The sequence below is a fragment of the Vulpes lagopus genome, chromosome 1 (assembly GCF_018345385.1).
Source record: "Vulpes lagopus strain Blue_001 chromosome 1, ASM1834538v1, whole genome shotgun sequence".
NCBI lineage: Eukaryota > Metazoa > Chordata > Mammalia > Carnivora > Canidae > Vulpes > Vulpes lagopus.
Genome location: NC_054824.1, coordinates 184,783,757 through 184,805,986, shown reverse-complemented (window position 1 = coordinate 184,805,986; position 22,230 = coordinate 184,783,757). Strand labels below are relative to the sequence as shown.

The 22,230-nt window shown below is 65.6% G+C and overlaps 1 protein-coding gene across 1 annotated transcript in view; it reads left to right on the top strand.

Moving 5' to 3' along the window:
• Positions 1 to 18,080, top strand: part of LMOD1 (leiomodin 1) — a 35,545-nt gene extending 17,465 nt beyond the window's left edge. The window contains exons 2-3 of the mRNA XM_041750126.1: positions 15,220 to 16,671; positions 17,317 to 18,080. Of these exons, the coding sequence (XP_041606060.1) occupies positions 15,220 to 16,671; positions 17,317 to 17,343 (1,479 nt within the window). The 3' untranslated portion in view covers positions 17,344 to 18,080. The remainder of the gene's footprint in view (positions 1 to 15,219; positions 16,672 to 17,316) is intronic.
• The last annotated feature ends 4,150 nt before the right edge of the window (positions 18,081 to 22,230 follow it).

Below are 22,230 nucleotides of genomic sequence, written 5' to 3'. Positions count from 1 at the left end.
CGTGTTAGGCATTTAAGTTTTGTTGTCGCCGCAACAAGTCGTCATCTCGATTCCCGTCCTCACCTTCCCCTCCGTGTTCCTTGTTGTGGTTATAAGCATCGCCATCTACCTGGCCGGCGAGTCTTGACAATCCTCCCCTCTTCCTGCCGTTCCCCGCCTCTGCATCATGACCTGGAGCCCCAGAAGGGTCTAGAGAATTCACCTCCTCTTCCTTGTGCTCCCTGCTCAGCCGTGGTCCAGGATCTCATCACTTCCTGCCTGGGCTTCGTGATAGCCTCCTACCTGGTCTCTTCCCCTCCTGCTTCTCCGGCCCTCAGCTCCCTTCTCCAAACAGCTGCCAGGCTTATCTTTCTCAAACACAAATCCGAGGGCCACTTCTCTGGTCAGGAGTCTGTACGCTTCCCCATTGCCCACTGGTGAAGCCACGTCCCGCGGCGGGATGCACAAAGTCTCCCGTGGCCCGGCTCAGGGAGCCGTTCCGGTCTCTCACCACCGCTCCTCAGCATCCCTCCGGGCACGAAGGACTTCCCAGCCATCCCTGGGCGTGTGTGCTCCAAGAACCGCACGCTTTCCCCATCCTGTTCCCTCTGCTGAGGAAGTCCCTCCCTCGTCGCCCGCGCCCAAGTGACCTCCTCTGAAGCTGTGCCCTCACCTCCGGCAGGCTCTCGCCTCCCACTGTGTATGCACCGGGGCCTGTACTGTTGACGTCCCTGACTTCATGGATCGGCACCTTATTTGCTGCCTCTCCTCCTCCCACATTTGACTTCCCTCCCCCCTCCCCCAGTAGCATGACCAGCCCCAGCCTCCAGGTGTCCTGGAGCTTAAAGATTCAGCTGAACACTCAGCTCAGGCTGTTTCCCCTCAATGTGGCCTGGGCCACAAAGAACCTGTGCCCCCTCAGGCCTCAGCTGCTGGGAGGGAGCCGCGTTTGGGGGTTGTAATGACCCTGCAGCACGAAAGGAGGAAGTTTCCAGAACAACTAGCAAGTGTCTGAAACCTGGGACATGGTGGCTCACAGTGTATCATTGTGCCAGGGTCACAGTCCCCAGGAGGAGTCGGCAGGGAGTGGAGGGAGCACGGAGGCCACGAGTCCTCTCCCTTTCCACACTCTTGTCCCCTCCAAGGCTTCAGGATGCTGAGTAATAGCGTAGCGGCTGGGATGGCCAGACGTGGGCTGGAGGGTGGGGGGTGTGGTGGCCCCCAGGGAGCTCTGTCCTCCGCTCTGGCCCGGCCGGCGGGCATGACGGCCTAGAAGGGACGCCCACCGTCGCTGCCAATGATCTGAACCGGAGAGGGACTCAACTTTGAAGCAGCAGGACCAAGATTCCCCGGAAAGTTCTAGTCAGACCAGAATGACGGGCTCAGCATAAGGATGGAACCCTCAGCCTGGAGAAGGGCAGCCTCCTCCGGGGAGGCCGCGAGCCTCCCCGCACCCAGTGCCCCGGAGCAGAAGGCGGCTCTGCTGCCCAGGAGCCCGGGGCCACGGGAGCCGCAGGGCTTTGCACAGCACCTTTAGGAGACAAGGAGGCTTGGCTTCCTGGGCGGCACCAGGCTCCGGGTCACGGGGACGAGCACGACCCGTGTGGTGGGGACACGGGTGGGAGGGAGGCTCTCCAGCAGGTGCTTCCCAAGCGCAAGGCCCTCTGCAGGCGCCGTCGGTGGGACAGGGGAGTGAGGGCGGAAGAGCGGGGCGGGGAGGGTGTCCCCCCCTCAAGGACTGCTCCCGTCCTCAGGCCAGGCAGTGGTGGCACAGCTTCGTGAAACAGCTTTTTCTGTCTTTTAATGATACACACGGAACTATCCATGAATGATACGAGGCCCGGGGGTTGGCCTCCAAGGCCTGGGCCCCGGAGGACGGCGGTGGGGGCCGCGCTGGGAGGGGGGAGGCAGGGCCCAGCCGGGAGGCGGCAGTGGGGGCAGCCCAGCGGGACCGATGGGAGATGCCCCAGCAAGGTGGGTTCAGGACATGTGACGGGGGGGGAGACCCTCGACGGCCGCCCGGGCCGGGGCTGGGGGAGCGGGAAGGCCGGCCTCTGCTGTACCCCGACGTCCGCGACCCCTGCTGTCCGCGAGGCCCAGCACTGGCTACGGAATTTGCAGGCCCTGGTGTAAAACGGAAACAGGGGGCGCGCTGTTGGGTCCCTGGACGGCCCCTGACGGGGGGCGGGAGAGCCCTCCGCAGACCCCCAGACCCGCTCCCGAAACCAGGCATGATTAGGCAACTGCGGCCTCCTCGCTCGAGGACGGGCCGGAGGGGGCTGGCGCGAGCCAGGGCCGCGCTCCTGGCCCCGGGCGGCAGGAGGACAGCATGTTCCTCCCGCTGCCCCCTGGGACTGAGTGGGACCCAGCGCTCCGGGACAAACAGCTTACATTTAGGTCGGTCTCCACAGTGTTTTGCAGACTCGCTGGGGTTTTTAATCTGTGCCGGGATGAGGTAAGGGAGCAGAGAGCAGGCACTTCAGGGAGCCGAGTGCTGAGGGCACTTGTTTGTTTCTACAAAGAGATTTCCCGGCTTCTCCAAAAATGGGGTTTGCTACAAGCTTCCCAGTATGAGTCACCAGACCAGTTGGCAAAACACGAAGGTCTGCAGAGAGCACTGGAGCTGATCCCTCATCACAGAGGAGACCCAGAGTAAGACTCCTCACGCCCTGGCTTCTTTCTGTCCTCCAAATGGAGACCCAGGGGCTGCTGCCTGCAAAGCCAGCACGAGCCCCACAGCGACCCCTCGCCTTGACCCCTGCCCCCCTTCCCACCTTCTCCCACCGGCAGGAAAACGCAGCCACCCTCAGCCGGAGGATAAAGGGTCCCGGTGAAAAGCCGACACTCTTTGCCCTTCCTTGCTCGCGGGTGCCTCGCGGTACCTGGCTCTTCTCGGGCCAGGAGCCCCCGACCAGGCTCGGAGGCTCGGAGCCACTCCTCGCCATCCCACCTTCCTCCCCTATTTTCTGTCCCTTTCATAAAAAATCGTCATCCTTGAAAACTCAGAACAGTCAAGAAGCACCATACCCCCTGGCACAGTTTGGTGAAGCATTTAGTACAAGAGCCCAACCCCCCAAGTTTGCACGCCCCTCTCTTTTCCAGAATATTCCTTCCCTCCCATTCACTTATAAGGGCAATGCAGAAACTTCAGTGCATGGCATTTGCTCCCCACGTGAAGCCGGGCCTTGAGCTACGTAGCATCAGATGTTCCCAAATGCACTGTCCTCCTAGCCACACTCCGCCCCACCGAGATCATCCTGGGAGGTAAAAATGAGCCGTGCTTATGTTTACACTGGAGCCGGACGCAGAGCCTGAGACTCTTCTGGCCCTTCTGCTCGGCATAATATTTATCATGGGGCTAACTTCGAAATCGTTGGAACAGAACCAGGCAAGGGTCAGGCTCCGTGGCAGGTCCTGGCCCAGCCCAGCTGGGCTGCACGATGGGGAGTCATCACCCATCTCTCTGCGCCCTTCCACCCCTTCCATGCCTTCTCCCTGCCACCGGCCGGAGGGGTCTTGGTTTTTCTTTTTCTTTTTTTCTATCAAATTGAATTATTTAAAGACAACTTTTAAATTTTGTTTTTCTGACCACAAAAGTAACGCAGACATTAGATACCTGTTTCAAAAACAGATTACCGTCTGACGTCATACTCCAAAATAAAATCCAGGTGAATTGAAGATCTAAGCGGAAGCCACTCTAGGTTAAGAAGCGGCGTAAGAATTTACCAGGAAAAACGAGGAAGGATGAGCTTTCCAGGTAGTGAAGGCATCACTGCAGAGGCCCAAGAACTGGCTCCCTGCAAGAACCACGAGAACGGAGCAGGCCGGGGGGCAGTGCCGGGAGGAAGGCCGGGAGAGGACAGTCAGCGGCCCGGTGAGGACCGCCAGCGAGGCCGGGCCCTGTGGGCCTAGACGTGATCCTGAGGGCGCAGGACAACCCCTGCAAGGTGTCCGGTGAAGAAGGCTGTTGACAGACCTGTGCTTCAGCGGAGTCACTGTGGCTGGGGGTGAAGGCTGTCCTGGAGAAGGTCAGCAATCCCGTATGAAGGTGGCTGCAGTCACCAGTGAGAGGCGACGGCCACCTGGACGTGAGCTTGAGAGGAGGGACTGACACGTGGTGAGGAGGAGGCGACATCGGCTGGGTGTGGGAGGTAAGGGGATTAAACTGAAAAGGGCTTGATTTCACAGGCTCCCCCGCCGCGACCCCTTGGGTTGGAGGAGAAGGGGCGCCCGAGTACAGAGGGGTCCACATCGCCTTTCCCCAAATGCCCCTCCCATCCTCTTGCATCAGGGTTTCTGATTTGAGCCACGAGATGTTTGGAGGAGCCATTCACCAAGCCGGGACTGGAGCAGACATGGGCACGGCAGTGGGAAGCCGGAGTGGGGGGGAGCTCAGCCTTCGAGACCCGTGGGGATGCCCACGCCAGGATGGTTGATAGACAGCTGCATACCAGGGTCCGACCATCTGCAGTGGTGGCCAGCCCGGGAATACAGCTGCAGGAGACATCAGAACGTAGGACACAACTCGTGCCATCTGGGTAGGTGAGGTCACCCAGGGAGAGGGCCTAAAAGCAAAAGCGAAGAAGAGCCACATTTAAGAGGCACCCGATTCCCAAGCATTCCCAAGCAATTACGTAAGATAAAAAAAATACAAGATCTAAATCTGATTTGGCAATAAGAAGGTCACAGTAAAATCTGATGAGACTAATTTCCATGGAACGCTGGGGCTGAGGCGACTGTGTCGGATCCAGGAATGAGGCGGGATTTTGTAAGATGTCTTTGGGGGATGTTTGGAAATAAAAGGCTATTGACGGGGGGCAGCCCCCGGCAGGACTGTGGGGTCGAGGCACAGATCTGATTGACCCGGGAGAGACGTGGGCATGTGAGGAGCACGGGAGAGCGTGGGAGCCGGAGCCCACGGCAGGTGAGCCTGGGACAGGAGAGCGCTGCGTCCTCCCCAGGACCCAGGACCCAGGACCCAGGACCGGGGGAAGGAGACGAACACGGGATGGCGGGAGGTCGGGTTCTGTTGATTCCAGGGAAGTGAGCAGGGGAGGGGATGTGCTGAGGGTGAGAGCGGGATGAGAACCGCAGACGGAACCGGAGAGCCTCAATCTGATGCTGTGGGAGGAGAGCGAGAGAGCGAGAGTGAGCTGTAGCTCGGGGAAACCAGAGCGTGGCTTTTACCACCGGCTCCAGGTGCATCGGGCGCCGCTGCAGGTGCCTCCCACGTCGCACATCACCGAAGGCTCAGAACCTTGGGACGGGCCGAGACTGGAGCCTGGTGTTCCAACTCTGGAGCCAGGGCTTGGCGGCGCCGTGACCAGGAGGCCAGGCCGCGGGAGTGGAGGCCGAGGCCGAGGCCTCACCCGGGCGGGGGGACGGCTTGCCCCCCTGTGGCCCGGCGGCGCCAGCATGGGGTCAGCCAAGTCCAGGGTTGGGGCTTTGGCCGTGGGCGTGACCCCGGTGGACGACACTTGCAAGAATGTGGTCCCCACGTCGGGTGGGCTAGGAGGCGAGGCTGCCAAGGCGGTGGCACAGAGGGGTCAGAATCTGGGTCACGTTCCAGCTGTGCCACTTCCGGGCAGAGACCCAGAAGAACTGGAAGCGGGGACTTGCACTCTGTTCACAGCAGCCCCACGCACCACAGCGGGAAGGGGCAAGCCCACACGTCCCCGTGCACGAAGACAAAGTGTGGTTTACAGGCAGCGGAGTAGTACTCAGCCTTGAAAAGGGACGGGAGCCTGGACTGGACCTTTCGTGGCGTCCCCACTTGGTCGGTAACACTGGGCAGGAGTTCAGTCTGGACGAGAACCGGGCTAAGGGGGCCTGTGGCCTTGTCCTGAAAGGTCGTGATTCCGGTGGGGGCCCAGGGGGGTCGTGAAAGGAACCGGCGAGTGGGTGGCAGTCCTGAGGGCAGCTTCCCAGCCTAAGGCCAGCACACCGACCCCGTCCTGGGGGGGAAGGTGGAGGAGAAGCGGGCTGTGGCCGCCCCCACCCCCACCCGCGCCCCCAGCTTCCCACCTCTGGCCCCCAGGCCGCCCCCCCTTGTTTGCTGCATTCCTTTAGGGAATGTCACCGGAAGGCGGCTCGGGAGCTGGCCTGGAGCTCGCCGCCTCCTGGCTCCCGCCTCCTTCCCTCCAGCTCTCACATCCTCAAGGCTGCGGCCAAGGCGCGCCCCCGCCCCGCAGGCCTTCTGGGGCGGCCCCCGGGGTGCAACATGCGCAGGGGTGCGCGCTGCGGTCCAGCCTGGTGCCGCCCGGCCTGTTCTGGACGCGGGCCCAGGAGGGAAGGGGCCGGGAGCCAGGACGGCCGCCAGCGGAGGGTTCAAAGTGAGCAGAGGGCACGTGCGGCCCTGGGGCCGTCGGGGAAGCTGTCTCAGGCCCGGCCTCCTGGGCCCGGGGTGCGTGGTCTAGCAATGCTCCGCGGCGCCCCCGAATGGCAGTCCTGGGCCGTCACCCCCAGAAGCGGGGTGGACCCACATGCACCCATTCTCCCGGTGACCCCGCACCCTTGTCTGGCCCTGACTCGGCCTGGCGCCCGGGCCCTGCGGGGCAAGCTCCCCCGGGACCGGGAGGCGCGGCTGGGGACACGTAACACACCTGGACCTACGGCCACAGCGGACGCTGAGCCCCCTGGCCGCTCGGCCTTGACTCTGTCTCTGCCCCTGGGGAGGGGGGACACCCTGTTCGCCTCCAACGTCAACCTCCAATAACGTCGTTTCTATTCACCCCTCGCTTATGCGCTCCTTGGCCTACAAGCTTTCCTGCCCCTCGCCATCCCCAGGCTAACTCTTGGCTTCAGGTGGTGGCCGCCCGGCCACCCTCCCTCCCTCCCTTCCTGTCCGGCACCTACCGGGCACCAGGCACCGTGCTACCCGCTGGGGACCCAGCAGTAATAAGGCTTCCTGGCCACAGTCCCCGGGAGAGAGGGACCAGGGGACACAGTGATAGCAGGAAGGCTGGGACCGTAGGGCAGGCCTGGGGCATCGGGGTGACTTCGCACAGGCCGCGTGCACCGCCCCATTGTTTCGGGGTGAGCAGCTGAGGAGGCGCAGAACCCCCTGTGGAGGGACATAGGGACATCCCCGTAGGACGGGCTGGGGATGGGGCGGAGCAGGGGCGCTGCGGACGGAAGCCTCTTCCCGGCTTCCCACACTCCCCCTCCTCCGGGGCGAGCTCGGGTGCCCCCCAAGGAACCGTCGTCAGTGGGGCCGGGCTCTGGGCTGCAAGTGCAGTGTGGGCCCCGAGCACTGCCCCAGCCCCGTGGGGGCCGGTGGGCTGAGCCACGTGGCCCCGCTCCCGAGCAGCCAGCTGCCGTGTGCAGGCCCAGCTCCCGCCGCAGGCTTCAGCAGTCACGGCCCCCCACGTCCCTTCGGGGCTCCCCGTCTGGCACCTTGACCGTAGCTCCCCCGAGGCTGCCTTCCCCTCAGCCCCGCTCCAGCGGGAACCATGACGCTCCCTGCCAGGGCCCCTCCCGTGGCCTGCTCGTGCCAGCCGAGGGGACGCCGGCGGCCTGTCGCCGCTCTCCGGAGACCCACCCTCGCCGTCTCTGCATCCCCGGAGCTGAGCCCGGCACCCCGCACGCTTGTCACCCCTCGGCGTGTATAAGCGACGGTGGCAAACGTCAGGTCTGCGTCGTGTGCTTTGCCAGAAGTGCCAGGCAGGAGCCCGGCGTCCGTCCCGCGGGGCCCGACAGCGGGGAGTGGGGAACACGGAGCTTGAGCATGTTGTAGAGCCCACGAGAGCTAAGCTTGACTCCACGCACTTGTTTAGGAAGGACGCCACGGGCGGCCCGGGGCCTCAGTGGGTTACGCGTCTGCCTTCCGCTCAGGTCGACATCCCAGGGCCCTGGAGTCGAGCCGCGTGGGGCTCCCCACTCAGCGGGGAGCCTGCTTCTCCCCTCTCCTGCTGCCCTGCCTGTGCGCTGGCTCACTCACTCTGTCGAATAAATAAATAAAACGCTAAAAAAAAAGGGGGGGGGATGCCTGGGTGGCTCAGCAGTTGAGCACCTGCCCTCGTCTCAGGGCATGACCCCGGGGTCCCAGGATCGAGTCCCACCTCGAGCTCCCTGCATGGAGCCTGCTTCTCCCTTTGCCTGTGTCTCTGCCTCTCTCTCTGGGCCTCATGAAAAATTAAATTAAAGGAAAAAAAAAAAAAAAAGAATGACACATCTGCAAACTGGAGAAAATGTTACCATTGACCCCAGAAGCCATCGCCGCCCCCGTGGACACCGTCCCAGAGTGAACCTTCCACGGTTGATTCCTAAGATGCTATCGTGAGGTGATGGTCCCCGCGACCGTGGTAAGAACCTGTTGGGCGCAGGGGGGAAGGAAGACCGTGAGCCGCAGGTGGAGGCCCTGGCTCCTGCCAGCCGCGGGCACCCCCCCCCCCGGCCTCCCCTACTCCCCCCACCCCCGAGGGCCCCGAGGCCGCCCGGCCGGCCCAGGGCCACAGGAGGGTCCACCCGCACACGAAGGCCGCCCAGGGCACGTCCAGGAGCCCTCGCCAACGCAGCCGGGGGTGGCTTTGCTGTTGGGCGCAGGTGTCGAGAGCTGCTGAGGACTGAGGACTCGGGCACAGGATTAAACCTGACTCGTCCAGGGGACCGGCCGCCAGGGATGGGGGACGCGGCCTGGAGAAGTACGGGGTTCCAAGCCGTGACACGGGCTCCGTCGGGGTCGGGGTGCCGCCTCTTCCCTGGGCAGAAGGACGCCCGAGTCGGGGTCGCCTTCCCCGGCCCGCTTGCTGAACACCCCGCCGGGGGTCTGGGGGGCCCGCCACCCCAAGAGTCGATTGACGTGCGGCGGGCTGGTCCCGGAGAGCCCGGGCAGGGCGGGCCTGGGGCAGCGACGGGCGCCCGGGATGCCCGCCGGGAGCAGCTTTCCTTAGCTCTGTGACTGCCTGAGCCGAGGCGTCCGGGCCCAGAGCCTGCCAGGTGCGCACGTCCCCTCGGAGCCCTGGTCAGGCTGGAGGCCCTTTCTGGCCCACGTTCTGTTGGGGGACACGGGGGCACAGGCCTCCAGCGTCCCCGGCCGTGTTTACTGGGGGCGGATTAGCTCCCCGTCAACCCACAGGATTTGAGGCTGGGAGCGGAAGGGGGCGGAGGCCTCCGCTGGCCCCCGGGGCTGACGGGCCCTGCCGGGGTCACCTGGGGGAGCGGCTCCCTTCAAGCCTGACACCTGCCCACCCTGACATTCTCCGAGCAGGTTATCTGGGGCTGGGGGACCTCGTCATGGTCCCAGCAAGCATTGACGGGGCCCCTGTGATGCTCGGGCGCCGTGCTGGGTGCTGGCCTCCTCGGCAGCCCCTGCAGCAGGTACCACCCCCGCCCCAAATTAGCAACGTCACCTCGAGCCCGTCTCCCAGGGGATCCGCCACACACTAGCTTTGGGCAGCAGCGAGCGTGCAGGGGCGTCTTCGTGTCTAAGCCCCTGACGCCCCCAACATTATGTCTCCAGCGACGCGAACCCAAGGAGGCGGAAAGCCCTAGGCTGCCCCCATTCCCCATTGCCTTCCTCCGTCCTGAGCCCAGCCTCTGGGGGCCCGGTTTCCCCACAGGCCCCTGAAGAGCCACGGGGACGAGCGGGAGGGGACGCCTCAGCACCCATCCCGCCAGGGCCCGTGGAGACGGTGTTCCCCGCCCTGGGGGCTTTGCAGGAGGGGAGCCGGCCCGGATGATCGGGAAGGGGCCAGAACCGGGATAACCCCAGGAAGGGGGTTTCTGGGAGGTGCCGGGCCTTGTCCCTGAGCCTCTGCCAGAACGGGAGCCCCGGCGTGCCACACGGGACAGTGGGGAACGGGGCACCCAACGGGACGCCGCCACGAGCGGCCCCATGGCCCAGCACACACCGCGGGTCCCCCTGCCGCCCTGCCTCCCGCCGTGGGTGCGCTGCACTGGGGGTGCCCTACATGCCTCCCGGCCAATGAAGCCAGCCCGGGGGGCCCGGCAGGTCGTGGGGGGGGCTCTGGAGAACGGACAGCCCTTCGTGGCCCCAGCTCATGCAGGGCCCTAGGGCTGCTTGTCCTCGCCGGGGCGCGGGCCCCTGTCCCCATCCCCCAGCACCCCTGCCTCTGTCACCATGGGATGGGGAGGGGTGGGAGAGATTTCCCAAGCCACCCGGTGCTTCCCACTTCTGGCCCTCGGCCCTCGGGGCAGCTTTCCAGCGACCCAGCTGGGGTCGGGGCAGCTTTCAGGGGCCCAGCGGGGTCCGGGCAGCTTTCCGGGGGGAAGGCAGGCCCGTGGGCCGTGGCACGTGCTGACTTTCACTCTCCTAAGTCAGTGCTGAGCCGGCCTCGGGCAGGAGCGAGGAGGCCTCTGCGGCCCCGGCCGCCTGCCTCCCCGGGAGCCTTCTCTGTCCAGACCCTGGGGCCCCGGGGTGGTCCGTCCCACCTCGCGCCCCAGACGACGGCTTCACGGCGGGCACGTGACCCGGCCAGCTAGCCTCACGAGCCCCCCGAGGCCCAGTTGGGGTTCGCACACAGGCCGGCGGCCCGCGAGGCCGTGACTCCCTCGCCCCCGGGGGGACGCCCTCCCGACCCTCCCGACCATCCCGTCCTCCCGGCAGCTCCGGAGGGACCTGCGGCTCCGCTGGGGGGACGCACACAATTGTCAGGCCACCGGGTGCACACGCGCAAGTAATGCGACATCGTGTGTCAACTCTGCTTCGGTGGACCGCGAAGGGGGCTGAGGAGGCCGGGCCGGCTCAGGTTGGAGCAAGCGGCACGACCTCGGGCGCACGAGCTCAAGCCCCGCGCTGGGCACAGAGCCAGCTGTCGCCAGAGCGGCCCGGCGGCTCCGGGGAGGGGTCCTGCCCGCCGAGCCCCAAGGGGAGCGGGCCCTGCGCCCTTGCCGGCCCGCGCTCCTGCCCCCTCGGCCTTCTGGGTGGGAAGCGGGAAGAGAGGCGGCGTTCGGGGCGGGTGAGGCGGGAGGCCACCCGGGTGCACCTGCCTGGCCCCCACGCCGCGTGACGGGGCTGCTCTCCCGGGGACCCCGGCCCCCCTGCAGACAGATGCCCGAGTCAGCTCTCGGGCGGTGGGGGGAGTGGGGCCAGGGCCCCGGGGCCGCGGGGCAGCAGGGGAGCCCCGGGCAGGGCCAGGAAGGAGCCGCTGAGGGGCTGGCGCGGGCGCTGGGGAGCCCGAGGTGCCACCGCCTCCCCGACGCTCGCCTCCCAAGGAGAGCCTGGCCCACGAGAGACGGACCGCGGGCCGCGGCGCACAGCCACGCGGAAAATGCCGGCTCCCACCACGCTCGGGTCCGCGGCCTCGCTCGGGGCGCCGGGGACTTGGGCCAAGGCCCGGAGAGGGTCCCCGCGAGCAGGGCCGCAGACCCCGAGTCCCTGCGCGTCCCGGGAGCTCGAGCTCGCGCCCTGTGCCTCCAGGGTCCGGGCTGGCCGCCTCACCAGGCCCGCGGGAACCCAGCAGGAGCCGGGACCTGCCTCGGGGATGGAGCACCCGCCCCTGGATTCAGGGCAGCGGGGTCCCCGCGACGGGTGCGGCTGTCGCAGGTCACCCTGGCATCCGGGCAGGAGGCTGGAGCGAGCGCAGCGGACCCACACCTTCCGCGTCCTGTGGGGGAGGGATCCCCGGGCGCATCTCGTGTGGGTGCCGTCCCCTGGGGGGATCCGCGGACTCTCCTCCTCGCACAGGCCTCAGGCGATGGCTCCGAGGAAGGGGAGACAGGGCCTTGGTGGTGCCGGAGCCAACAGGCCGCGGGGGCTGAGGGCTGAGGCCGCACACAAGGTGACTGGCCTTCCCTCTGCGAGTTCTCATTTTCTTTATCTTTTTTTTGAAAATTTTTTTTAAGATTTTATTTATTTATTCTTGAGAGATAGAAGGAGAGACAGAGCCAGAGACACAGCCAGAGACACAGGCAGAGGGAGAAGCAGGCTCCATGCACCGGGAGCCCGACGTGGGATTTGATCCCGGGTCTCCAGGATCGTGCCCTGGGCCAAAGGCAGGCGCCAAACCGCTGAGCCACCCAGGGATCCCCTTCTTTATCTTTTTTTAAAGATTCTATTTACTTATTCATGAGAGACCCAGAGAGAGAGGCAGGGACCCAGGCAGAGGGAGAAGCAGGCTCCCTGCGGGGAGCCCGATGTGGGACTCGATCCCAGGACCTGGGGTCACGCCCTGGGCTGAAGGCAGACGCTCAACCACTGGGTCACTCGGGCCCCCCACGTTCTCCTTTTCTAGGGACTTCGAGAGAAAGTTGTATCTGAGGCCCAGGGTGACTATCAAAGGTACTTAGGTGGGATCCTAACCAGTGGAGCAGGTGGGGGAAAGGAGCTGCCTCTCCCCTGTCTGATGGCTCAGTCCCTGCGACCTCACAGGCTGGCAGAGGCTGGCAGAGCTCATGCCCTCCGTTCCCCTGCCTTCACCGAGCCTTGCCAAAGCACCCCCGTGGCCTTCCCCTAACCCTAAAGCTTTTTTCCCAGAGGGCAAAACCATGATTGCTGCTCAGATCTCTCACCTAGAGGCCTGTGGACCTTTGCTCTATGGAAGTTCTTCCTTCTGTCTGACCTAAACCCCTCTTGCTATAAGGGATGAACAGCGGAGCGAGGCCTAGAGACAGGAAGACAAGCAAAAATAACCTCCGGAGGTCGCCAGGATGCACCCCCAGTTCTAGAAGCAAACGAAGTTGGCTTGGACTCCCTCTCAGATAAGCAAGAAGGAGGCAGCTCTGCTATGTGCTGAGGAGCTCGCTCACCAGAAATCCCAGCCCTGGGAGGACGCTGGGCTCCTTCTCCTTTTAAGGCAACGTCTGAGCTCTCGGGGCTGCACGAGCTGCAACAAGCCCCAGCCCCACTCATTCCTGGCTATTTGGAGGAAACCCATGATTAATCAGCTCCCCCGCCCCCGCCCCGCCTGTTTTTCATTAGGTTCTTTTTAAAGGGCTGCAACACCTCCTCGAACGGACACACGGCAGATGCCAGCCAGCTAGGACCCCAGTGAGGGGGAGTGCCCTAGGGGGGGTAGGGACCCGTCCTGGAGGACCACCAGGGGGTAGGCCCGAATCTAGGGTGTCAGGGCAGAGCGAGGGTTAAAATGTTGGAGAAGGAGTCGTGATGGGAGAACAGGGGACGGTTCTGAATGGGAGCACTGGTCTGGCCTGGGATGGGTTTGCTGGGAGAGGAGGCAGCTGCCGAGCAAGGCCCTGGGGGCAGCAGGGGGGCGGGCACCTGGAGGTGCCTGGGCAGGTGGAGAGGAGCGCCTCCACCCCTACGGGCGAGGTCAGACCCCAAACCCAGGCTTTCCTGAACCGGCTGGTTAGGTTAGCATCCGTCGGGCTTCCCAGGCTCCCTGTGGGCGCGGCTGGTGGGCGGCGTGGGAGCTGTGCCAAGGGCAGCTGGGCTGAGGGATGCGCAGGGGCGCTCACTGGGGAGGGGAGGCAGCAGCCCCTGCCCGGGGGGCCTGCCCGCTGGAGCTTGGGCTGACCTGGCGGAGGGCGGTGGCACCCACCTTTCACCTCCACGCTCCCCAAGTGGATGGAATGGGAGATGAGCCCACTGTGAGCCGGGGTCGGGGTGGGCCCGAATTTCCGGGCTGAGCAGTGGGCAGACATCGTTGTCGTCAGGAGCGTCCTAAAGGGCCGACCCTTGCGTTTCCTCACTCAGGGTCCTTCGTTCATTTGCACACTGCAAGCGTCTGCTCCCTTTCCAACCACGGGGCAGTAAGGGCACCGTCACTGCAAGGATGGTCTGAAGAGTCCACCCAGGCCTCTGGGGGGCAGAGAAAGCACGAGAGGGCGTCCTCCGCCCTTTTGCACAGAAAACCCCAGAGGCCCCCGGTGCAAACTGCCCCCGTGGGGCAGGAGGAGGGAAGGGGCACATTCCTCGGCCCTGCCTCACCAGGCCCTGTGCCCCTTGGCTGCCTGTTGTGATTCTAGCAGAGGAGCCAAGGACTTTTGCTGCTAAATAAACCCCGGGGCTGGTCCCTAATGGCATGTGTTTGTGGTACAGGTACAAACTGTTTCCAGAGAACCAACCAGCTCTCCATCCTGTCTCTCCTTTTCCTCCCTCCTCCTCCTCCTGCTCCTCCTCCTCCTCCTCATCCTCTTCCCACACCCCAGCCAGGCACTCCTGAAAGAGAGAAAACTCCTCTTCCTCTTAAAAACCAAACACAAAAACCTTTAGGGATGGACCCTGCTTGGGGTCCCAGGTGCTCGGGGGTGTCTATCGTAGTTGGACAGTTCCATGTGGGATCTTAGGCGATCCTGATGCTTCTTCGGCTCCTCCGACGGAGCAGGAAAACAAGGCTCAGACTCTGCAACGTCGTGGAGGAAGGAACAGGGCCCCAGGGAAGTGGCGGGTGGCCTGCGTCGCATGTGAAAGTCAAGCCTGTCTCGTGTGTCATGTGTCGGAGTGTCGCTCCGTGCGGGGTCACAGAATCCTAGTCCTCCCTCCCGAGGTTGGCTCACTCAGTGGACTCCGGGGCTCCTCCCGGAGACGCACTGGTCCTTACCCAAGTCTTTACTAAAAAAGAAGGGGGCTTTTCAAAAAAGCTACACCTATTTGATGTTTTGATGTCAAGGTACGTCCTTTATCCTGCTATGTTGACCTTACGCAGAAGTATCTTCAACTGCTAAGATAAAACGTGGGCAGCCCTATGTTGGCCCTGCCGACTTTTTTTTTGTTTTAAATCCTTTGAAAAGGTGTCCGCTGTAAAATTCCAGCATCTGAGGACCACTGACCCACCTCCCCTTTGGAAGCGGGGCCAGCACGAGGGGAGGCATGTGAGGCACTGGCCTAGCGCGTAGAATGTGCGGCGCCACCGAAAAGCTTGGTGATCGAGATGACTGATATTTTTAAAAATGGAATTTAATGCCAAAAAAAAACAAAACAAAACAGAAGAAGAAGAAATCCATGACAACCCAAGATTCAAAATTTCAAATAAAGACAAGGGGCAGTATTAGTGATTTCTCCTTTTGCCTCGGGTTCCACCGTGGCTCAGCAAGGTGCCCCTTGGAAGCTTCCCCGACAGAAAAGGGCAGCTCTGGGTCGCAGGGCCCCCCGGGGAAGGAGCCGTCACCACCTCCTCAGGGGTCCTTTGCCCCCCGCGACCCTGAGGTCAGCCTGCCCCCCGCAGCTCGAAGCCTGGGCCTCCCAGGCGTTCGCAGCGGACGTCGCCCTTCGGAGGCCCCGGGGCAGCGGTGCAAATGCTCCCCGCACTTGTCCCCATGCTCACTCCTCTCCCTCCGTAGCCAGCTCTTCATGTTTATTTTTCTTTTCTGAATTCTTAGGAAAGCAAGCAAGCGGAGACCAAGGCAGATGCCAAGAACGGAGAGGAAAGGGGCAGAGATGCCAGCAAAAAACCCCTGGGCTCCAGGCGGGACGCGGACCTGGGGAAGGAGCCAAAGAGGGGTGGTTTAAAGAAGAGCTTCTCGAGAGACAAGGACGAAGCCGATGGCAAAGGTGGAGACAAGCCCAAGGAGGAGAAGCTCATCCGGGGGATCGACCGGGGCCGGGTCCGGGCCGCCGTGGACAGGAAGGAGGCCGCGAAGGACGGGCAGGCGGAGGACAGGGCAGCAGCCCCCAGGAGGGAGGACGAGAAGAGGGCCGGTGACCGCAGCGCAGGGCCGGCCAGGGCCAGGGCCAGGAAGGGAGAGGACAAGGAGCCGGGCCCGGGCGAGGGCGACGGGAAGGGAGAGGGGGAGAGGCGGCGCGCAGATGCCAGGACGGAGGACGAGGGGATGAGAAGAGGCGACGCCAAGAGGCAGGAAGAGAAGGCGAAGAAGGAGCCCGTCCGCGCCGAGGGGCCCGGGGAGCAGAGCCCGAGCCCCGCCGCCGCGGAGAAACCGGGCCCGGCGGCCCCCCCGACGGCCTCGGAAGGGCCCGCCAAGGACGAGGACGCGGCTCCCAGCATATTTGACGAGCCCCTGGAGAGGGTGAAGAACAACGACCCCGAGATGACCGAGGTGAACGTCAACAACTCGGACTGCATCACCAACGAGATCCTGGTCCGGTTCGCCGAGGCGCTGGAGTTCAACACGGCGGTCAAGCTGTTCGCCCTGGCCAACACGCGCGCCGACGACCACGTGGCCTTCGCCATCGCCATCATGCTCAAGGCCAACAAGACCATCACCAGCCTGAACCTGGACTCGAACCACATCACGGGCAAGGGCATCCTGGCCATCTTCCGGGCCCTCCTGCAGAACGACACGCTCACCGAGCTGCGCTTCCACAACCAGCGGCACATCTGCGGCGGCAAGACGGAGATGGAGATCGCCAAGCTGCTCAAGGAGAACACCACGCTGCTCAAGCTGGGCTACCACTTCGAGCTGGCCGGGCCCCGGATGACCGTCACCAACCTGCTCAGCCGCAACATGGACAGGCAGCGGCAGCGGCGGCTCCAGGAGCAGCGGCAGGCGCAGGAGGCCGGCGGCGGCGGCAAGAAGGATCTGCTGGGGGTGCCCCCGCGCGCCGGCCCGGCCAAGGGCTCCCCCAAACCCTCCCCGCAGCCGTCCCCCAAGGCCTCGCCCAAGAACTCGCCCCAGACCGGGGGCGCCCCCGCCGCCCCGCCGCCGCCCCCTCCGCCCCTGGCCCCGCCCCTCCTCCCCGACACCTTGAGGAACTCGCTGTCGCCGGCCACCCAGAGGAAGATGGGCGACAGGGCCCTGCCCGGCCAGGAGAAGAACTCCCGCGACCAGCTCCTGGCCGCCATCCGCTCCAGCAACCTGAAGCAGCTCAAGAAGTTAAGTAGTCGCGGGGGGGTGGGGGGGTCCGGGTCACCCCCCAGCCCCGTCTGCTCCCTGGAAGGGCTCCCTGGAGTCCCCCCCGCGCAGCCTCCCCCTTCTCCACCTGCCGCTGAGCCGGTTTCTCCCAGACACAGAGAAACAGCCTGCACGTCGGGGATGCGCCCGGGCCCTGCCCTCTGTCCCCAAAGCAAAAACGACCTCCCTTTGACCAGTTCCCTCTCAGGACCGGCACACCCCGCAGACCCCTGTATCCCAAGGTCTCCGGGAGGTTCCCCCCCAGGACGGCCTCCCCTGGGACGGCTCAGCGCCGGGGCCCCACAAGCCACCCCTAGACACCTTGCTCCCCCACCTCGGGCGGCAGAGGCCGGTCACCTGCCCCTGGACCGGCCCGGGGCGGCTAACCCTGCCCCGCGACACCGCTGGGGGCAGACACCACGGGATGGAGGACACCTGTAGTAGAACTGCAGCGGTCACCTGATGCCTCCAGTTCTCCAGCCGAGCGAGGGGCCTGGTCGGGCTGGAGCCTCCTTTATTCATTCCACATCTGGTTTCCAGAAGGCCCAGGGCGGGGGCGGGGGCAGTGAAGCCCAGAGGCTCCCCCGCTGAGCTCCTCTCTGAACCGCCTCTATCCTGCCCTTACAGGTGGAGGTGCCCAAACTGCTTCAGTAGGACCAGACTGCCAGGGGGCACCGTCTGCCAACGCCAAGGCTGCCCGGCCTCGCCTCCCAGGGCCGCACAGACCCCACCCGCCCCACCCCTGGCTGACCTGCTGTGGATGCCCCTACTCTGCCACGGGAGAGCACGAGGCCCGGCCACGCTCAAGGAAGGATGCCTTCTCTCTTCTCACTTTCCTTTTCTTGTCTCTGAGGCTCTCCTGAAATGTCTTTTTTACCCGGAGCTGAGCTTTCTGGACAAGAAGAGTCCTTTTAGCGTGTCACTGAGAAGATGGCCTGCCCGGGGCCCGAGCAGCCGGCAAGTTGCAAAAGGCCCGCGGCCCGCGGCCCGCGGCCCAGGAAGATGTCCCGCCAGGACCGCGTAACCAGCCCAGCCCCGCTGCCCTCCAGGGCCGGGATCCAGGCCTCTGAGGAGCCCTTGGGGCAAAGCTGCTGGGCCCCGTGGCCCTCTGTGTGCGACGCCACGGGGAGGATGAGAGCGCACGAGGGCCCACGGGCAGAAGGAAGAGGGGCTGAGGATACCCTCCCACCCCCCGGGCTCAGCAGACGCCACGCGGGGCAGCTGGCCCGGGGGGACTGGGCCCCGGCCCGAGGAGAGGGAGAGACAGCAGCTGGTCCTGAAGGTTTGATGCCAAAGCAGACGTTTCCCTCACACCCGCCTGCTGTTGTATAAATAGCTGTATCTGTTTTTCCATAAGATTTTGATAATATATACAAGCCTTTAGTCGTGAACGCCTGTGCCCATCTCTGTACGGCGCTCCGCTCCCGATGCTCGTCCCGGGCCCCGTGCAGGACGCCAGGAGCCCCCGGACATGCCGTCCCGAGTTGGCCCCAGGACCGGTTCACACCTGTGGAAAGTCCGGGGAGCGGGAAAGCCTCAAGCCTGGGGAGAGGGCTCCCCACCGCCCCGGCGGGCCAGGCCAAGGAAGCCGGGCCTCGGCCAGGGTGTGCTCCTGACCATCCCTGCTGCCCGGAGCATGAGCCAGAGCTGCTTTCCGGGGTGACGGGCAGAGTGGAGCACGGGGCCCTGGGATGCCTATATTAGGCATGTTCAGGGGATGCTCATTCCACGAGTCTTCCTAACTGTGGGCTTGGGGCCAGCTCCCCACAGCGGTCACAAGCCCAGGAAGGCAGCCGTCTGTGAGCAGGCAGGGAAGCGAATGACCATTTGGGGAGCAGCTGGTGCACCCGCCACCCGTCTCGCCCCTGCGCTGGCTGCAGGCTGCTCTCCTGACCTGCCGTGCCCCCCACGCCCTCCCGCAGGCACACGTCAAAAGCACCGCGCTGGTTCGACGGGCTTCAAGGCGCTGGCACCCCTTGGCACCACGGAACAGTCCCCTGGGCCTGGGTCCCTGGCAGTTTTCTCCGTCTCTGGGTTACGTCTGGGCGACAGGAGCACAGCAGTCTCCATCTTCGGGGTGGCGGAGGGGGAGCCCCTACTGTGAAGGAGGTGCTGTGCCAGGTCTGAGCACACAGAGGCAGGCTAGTCATGGGAGCAAACAGCTCCGACCCCAGGGTCCACCCCGGCCCCTCCCCCTTCCCACCTGCCCCCTGCCCCACATCGGGCACAGGGCTGGGCTGGGGATGGGGCGGCAGGCCTGGGGTGCTGGCTGGAGCGGGGTGCAGCGGGGTGCAGCGGGGTGCAGGGGGGGTGCAGCGGGGTGCGGCCTGCTGCGGAGGCTGGGCCTTAGGGGCCCGGGTTGCCTCAGGTGCTCCTTCAGCTCTGGGACGGGGACACCAATGTCATCCCCACCTTGCGGATGAAGTCCAGCCCGGGGCCTGACCTCGCGGGGCCGCAGCTCTAAGCGGGGACTCGCGGCCTCTAGGGCTACCTCCGGGCGGGTCCCCTGCCCCTGCTCCTGCTCCTGCTCCTGCGCCCACCCTGGACGGACCCTGCGGGCGGCCGCCAGCCAGGGCCTGAGCAAACCCAACCGACCAGCTGCAAAACGTGGGCTTCCAGCGGCGACCGCCCCTAGGGGTTCCTTCCCCGCCCGCGGGCGAGGTTTGCCCGGGCCAGATCCCGCCCCTTCCCCGCGGCGGGCGGCCCAGCTCCTCCGGCCTCGCGGCGGGACCCGGGATGCGGGATGCGGGATGCGGGATGCGGGATGCGGGAGCGCGGCGCCACCTGCAGGCAGGCCGCGGCCGGGGCGGCGGGGGGAGGGGGGGAGGGGAGGGGAGGGGAGGGGAGGGGCGGGACTGCGGGGGGCGGACGGGAGTCCCGAGAGGGGCGGGGGGGGGGGGGGGAGGACGGGAGGGGAGCGGGGCAGGGGGGAGGGCGAAGGAGGCGGGGGATGGGGGACGGGGGGAGTGGGAGGGGGGCCCTGCCGGGGACGGGGGCGGACGGGAGGGGCGGGGGGAGCGGGGGTGTCCCTGGGCCAGGGAGGGGGTGGACGGGAGTCCCAGGAGGGGCGGGGGAGCAGGGGGAGGGGGCGGGGGAGCAGGGGGAGGGGGCGGGCGGGCGGGACGGCCGGGACGGGGGGCTTCAAGGAGTCGGGGCATCTCCGTGGGGAACCAGGTTTCCCGCCGCCACGGCATCCCCGCGACCTGGGCGGGGCTCCCCACCCCTGCCCCCCCACCCCCGCCCCTGCCCCCCACGCCCGCCCCCCCCCGCCCCCTCCCCGCCGGCCTGGGGGGACCCCGAGGCGGGATGCGCCGGGGCTGCTGGGGGCTCCCCCACATCCTGCCGCAGCCCAACGAGCCAGTGAGCGAGGGGCTGGGTCCAGTCGGGACCACGGCCACTCCCGGGACGCGTGAGGCCGGGCCCAGGCTCCTGGCTCGCAGCCCCCGCTCCCCCCCCTGCAGGGTCTGCAGCCTGAGCCCCGCTGCCGCTTAGGGCCCGCGGAGGGCGGGCTGGGGGCCTGGGAGGGCCGGGTCAGGGCCCCCCTCCCCCTCCCCTGCCCGGCACAGGCCAGGCCCGCGCACCTCCCGGCTCCGACCCCCTCGGTTCTCCCTCCCTCTCCCCCTGGCCCGAGGGTCAGCTTTCCGGGCCGCTGTTCCTCCCCCTCCCCTCTCCGTCCCCGGCCCCTCTGTGTTCTCACTCACCCCTGCCCTAGCTCTCCGGGTCCCCGCGGACCTCAGCCTCCCCCTCGTGGCCTGAGCAGGTGCCTAAGCCCAAGAAAGAGGCACTTGCTCTAGCGCGGAGTGCTGCGTGCTCCCGGCCGGTGCCTGCCAGACCTCCCGGGAGGGTCCTCAGCGCACCCCGGCCACCGGGCAGGGCCCCACTGGACACCCCAATCCTTGAGTCGGTGCTCCCGACCCTTGTAGGGCGCCCGCCTGGTTTCAGGGCTGCTAGCGGCGGAGCAGGAGGATGGGGGGCAGCTGCCACTCTGCTCCTGCTGCCCCCGGCCCGGGCTGGCGGGGAGGGGGGGTCCTGGAAGGAAGCTCAGGGACAGTTGGGGGGGGACTGCCCTGTTTAGAGCTCGGGAGGTGAGCGGGCCTCTCAGGGCGAGCAAAGCCCGCTCTGTCAGGGTCTCCCCCTCTTCCTTAGGATTCTCGGTGCTTTGTGGAGTTAGGTGACAGGCGCTGCTGCGGAGGGGACACTCCATCCACCGGGAGGGGGGGCGCTAGGACTGGGATGAGCCCGCCTTCCGCCCCAGGCCACAGAGCAATTTCTAACCAGCCCGATTGCGGATTTGAGGATAATCAATTTTGACCTGCGCGCATCCACTTAACGCCTCTTTTCATAGGAAAACTCAGGAACTTTGTTCCCAATCTCCTGCGACCCCCCCCCCCCCCCGCAGGGGAGAGAGGGAGGAGAGCCAGGGGTTCTAACCCGGGGTAGACCCGGCGACCTGTCTCCTAAAGTGTGTCCCCGCCTCAGCGAGAAGGTGGATAAGCAGCTGTGACCCCAGTTCGTCCCCCCAGCATTAGCTTCCCCTCGTCCGCTTGGTCCGCTTGGTCCGGGGGCATTGGGCCCCCCCAAAATTTCACTGCGAAGGGAGGAAGCTGGGCTGTTGCTGCTGCTGGCTCGGAGCGACACCCCCCCTGTCCTGACCCTAGGTGGGCGCTGGAGGGCGCAGTGAGCGCCCCGCTGGAACACAAGCTGCTGGGGGGGGGGGCACGGGGGAGGCGGGCGGGGCGAGCATATGGGTGCTGGGTGGTGGGTGCTGCTGTTGCCAAGCAGCGCTGGCACTTTCCCACTTGAATTAAAAACTATAAAACCTCCTTCTCTAGCTCTGTCGCCACACAAGTCCTGAGAGCACAAGGACCCAGGTTCTCAGGGAACAAGGCAAGGGCTGAGGGTAGAGAGGTGCATGGGCGTCTGGGGGGGGGGGCGAAGACGGCGACGACGATGACAACAACGACGACCACGGCTAACGTCTTCAGGTCCCCTGGTGACCCGAGGGGACTGAAAGGAGCCCCTGCATCAGCCTCGAGTGGCCCAGTGTCTCCACTCGGCTCCTAGAGCCCCCGTGATCAGGAAGGGAGGGCAGGGGGTCACAGTCCCATGTACAGGGTTCACCCTCACTACAGCCCCGAGGCACTGTCTCCGGGGATACTGAGGAAACCGGGTTCAGAGACACACCCAGGGTCACACACCCAGTGGTGGCACCCACAGAGGAAGCCACGCGTACCCGAGGAGGGGAAGGTGCCTGTGCCCGGTTTGCAGTGGCTTCTATGTCACCGGGCCAGACCCCTAGCCCGGGGGTGGGGGTGGGGGGTGTGTCTCTGTAGGGCGGATGGGCGCCCTCTTTCCAGCTGCAGCGAAATGCACCTCGCGGACTCCGGGAACCCCTCGGGGAGCCCTGAGCCTGGGCTGCTCCGTGCAGAAGGGGCGAGGGCGGTGCTGGGCTCCAGGATGTGGCCCAGGCAGGACCCAGGGCCCAGCTGCAGGCAGAGCTCCCGGAAGGCAAGGACGGGCCCAATGAGGCAAGGACATAAC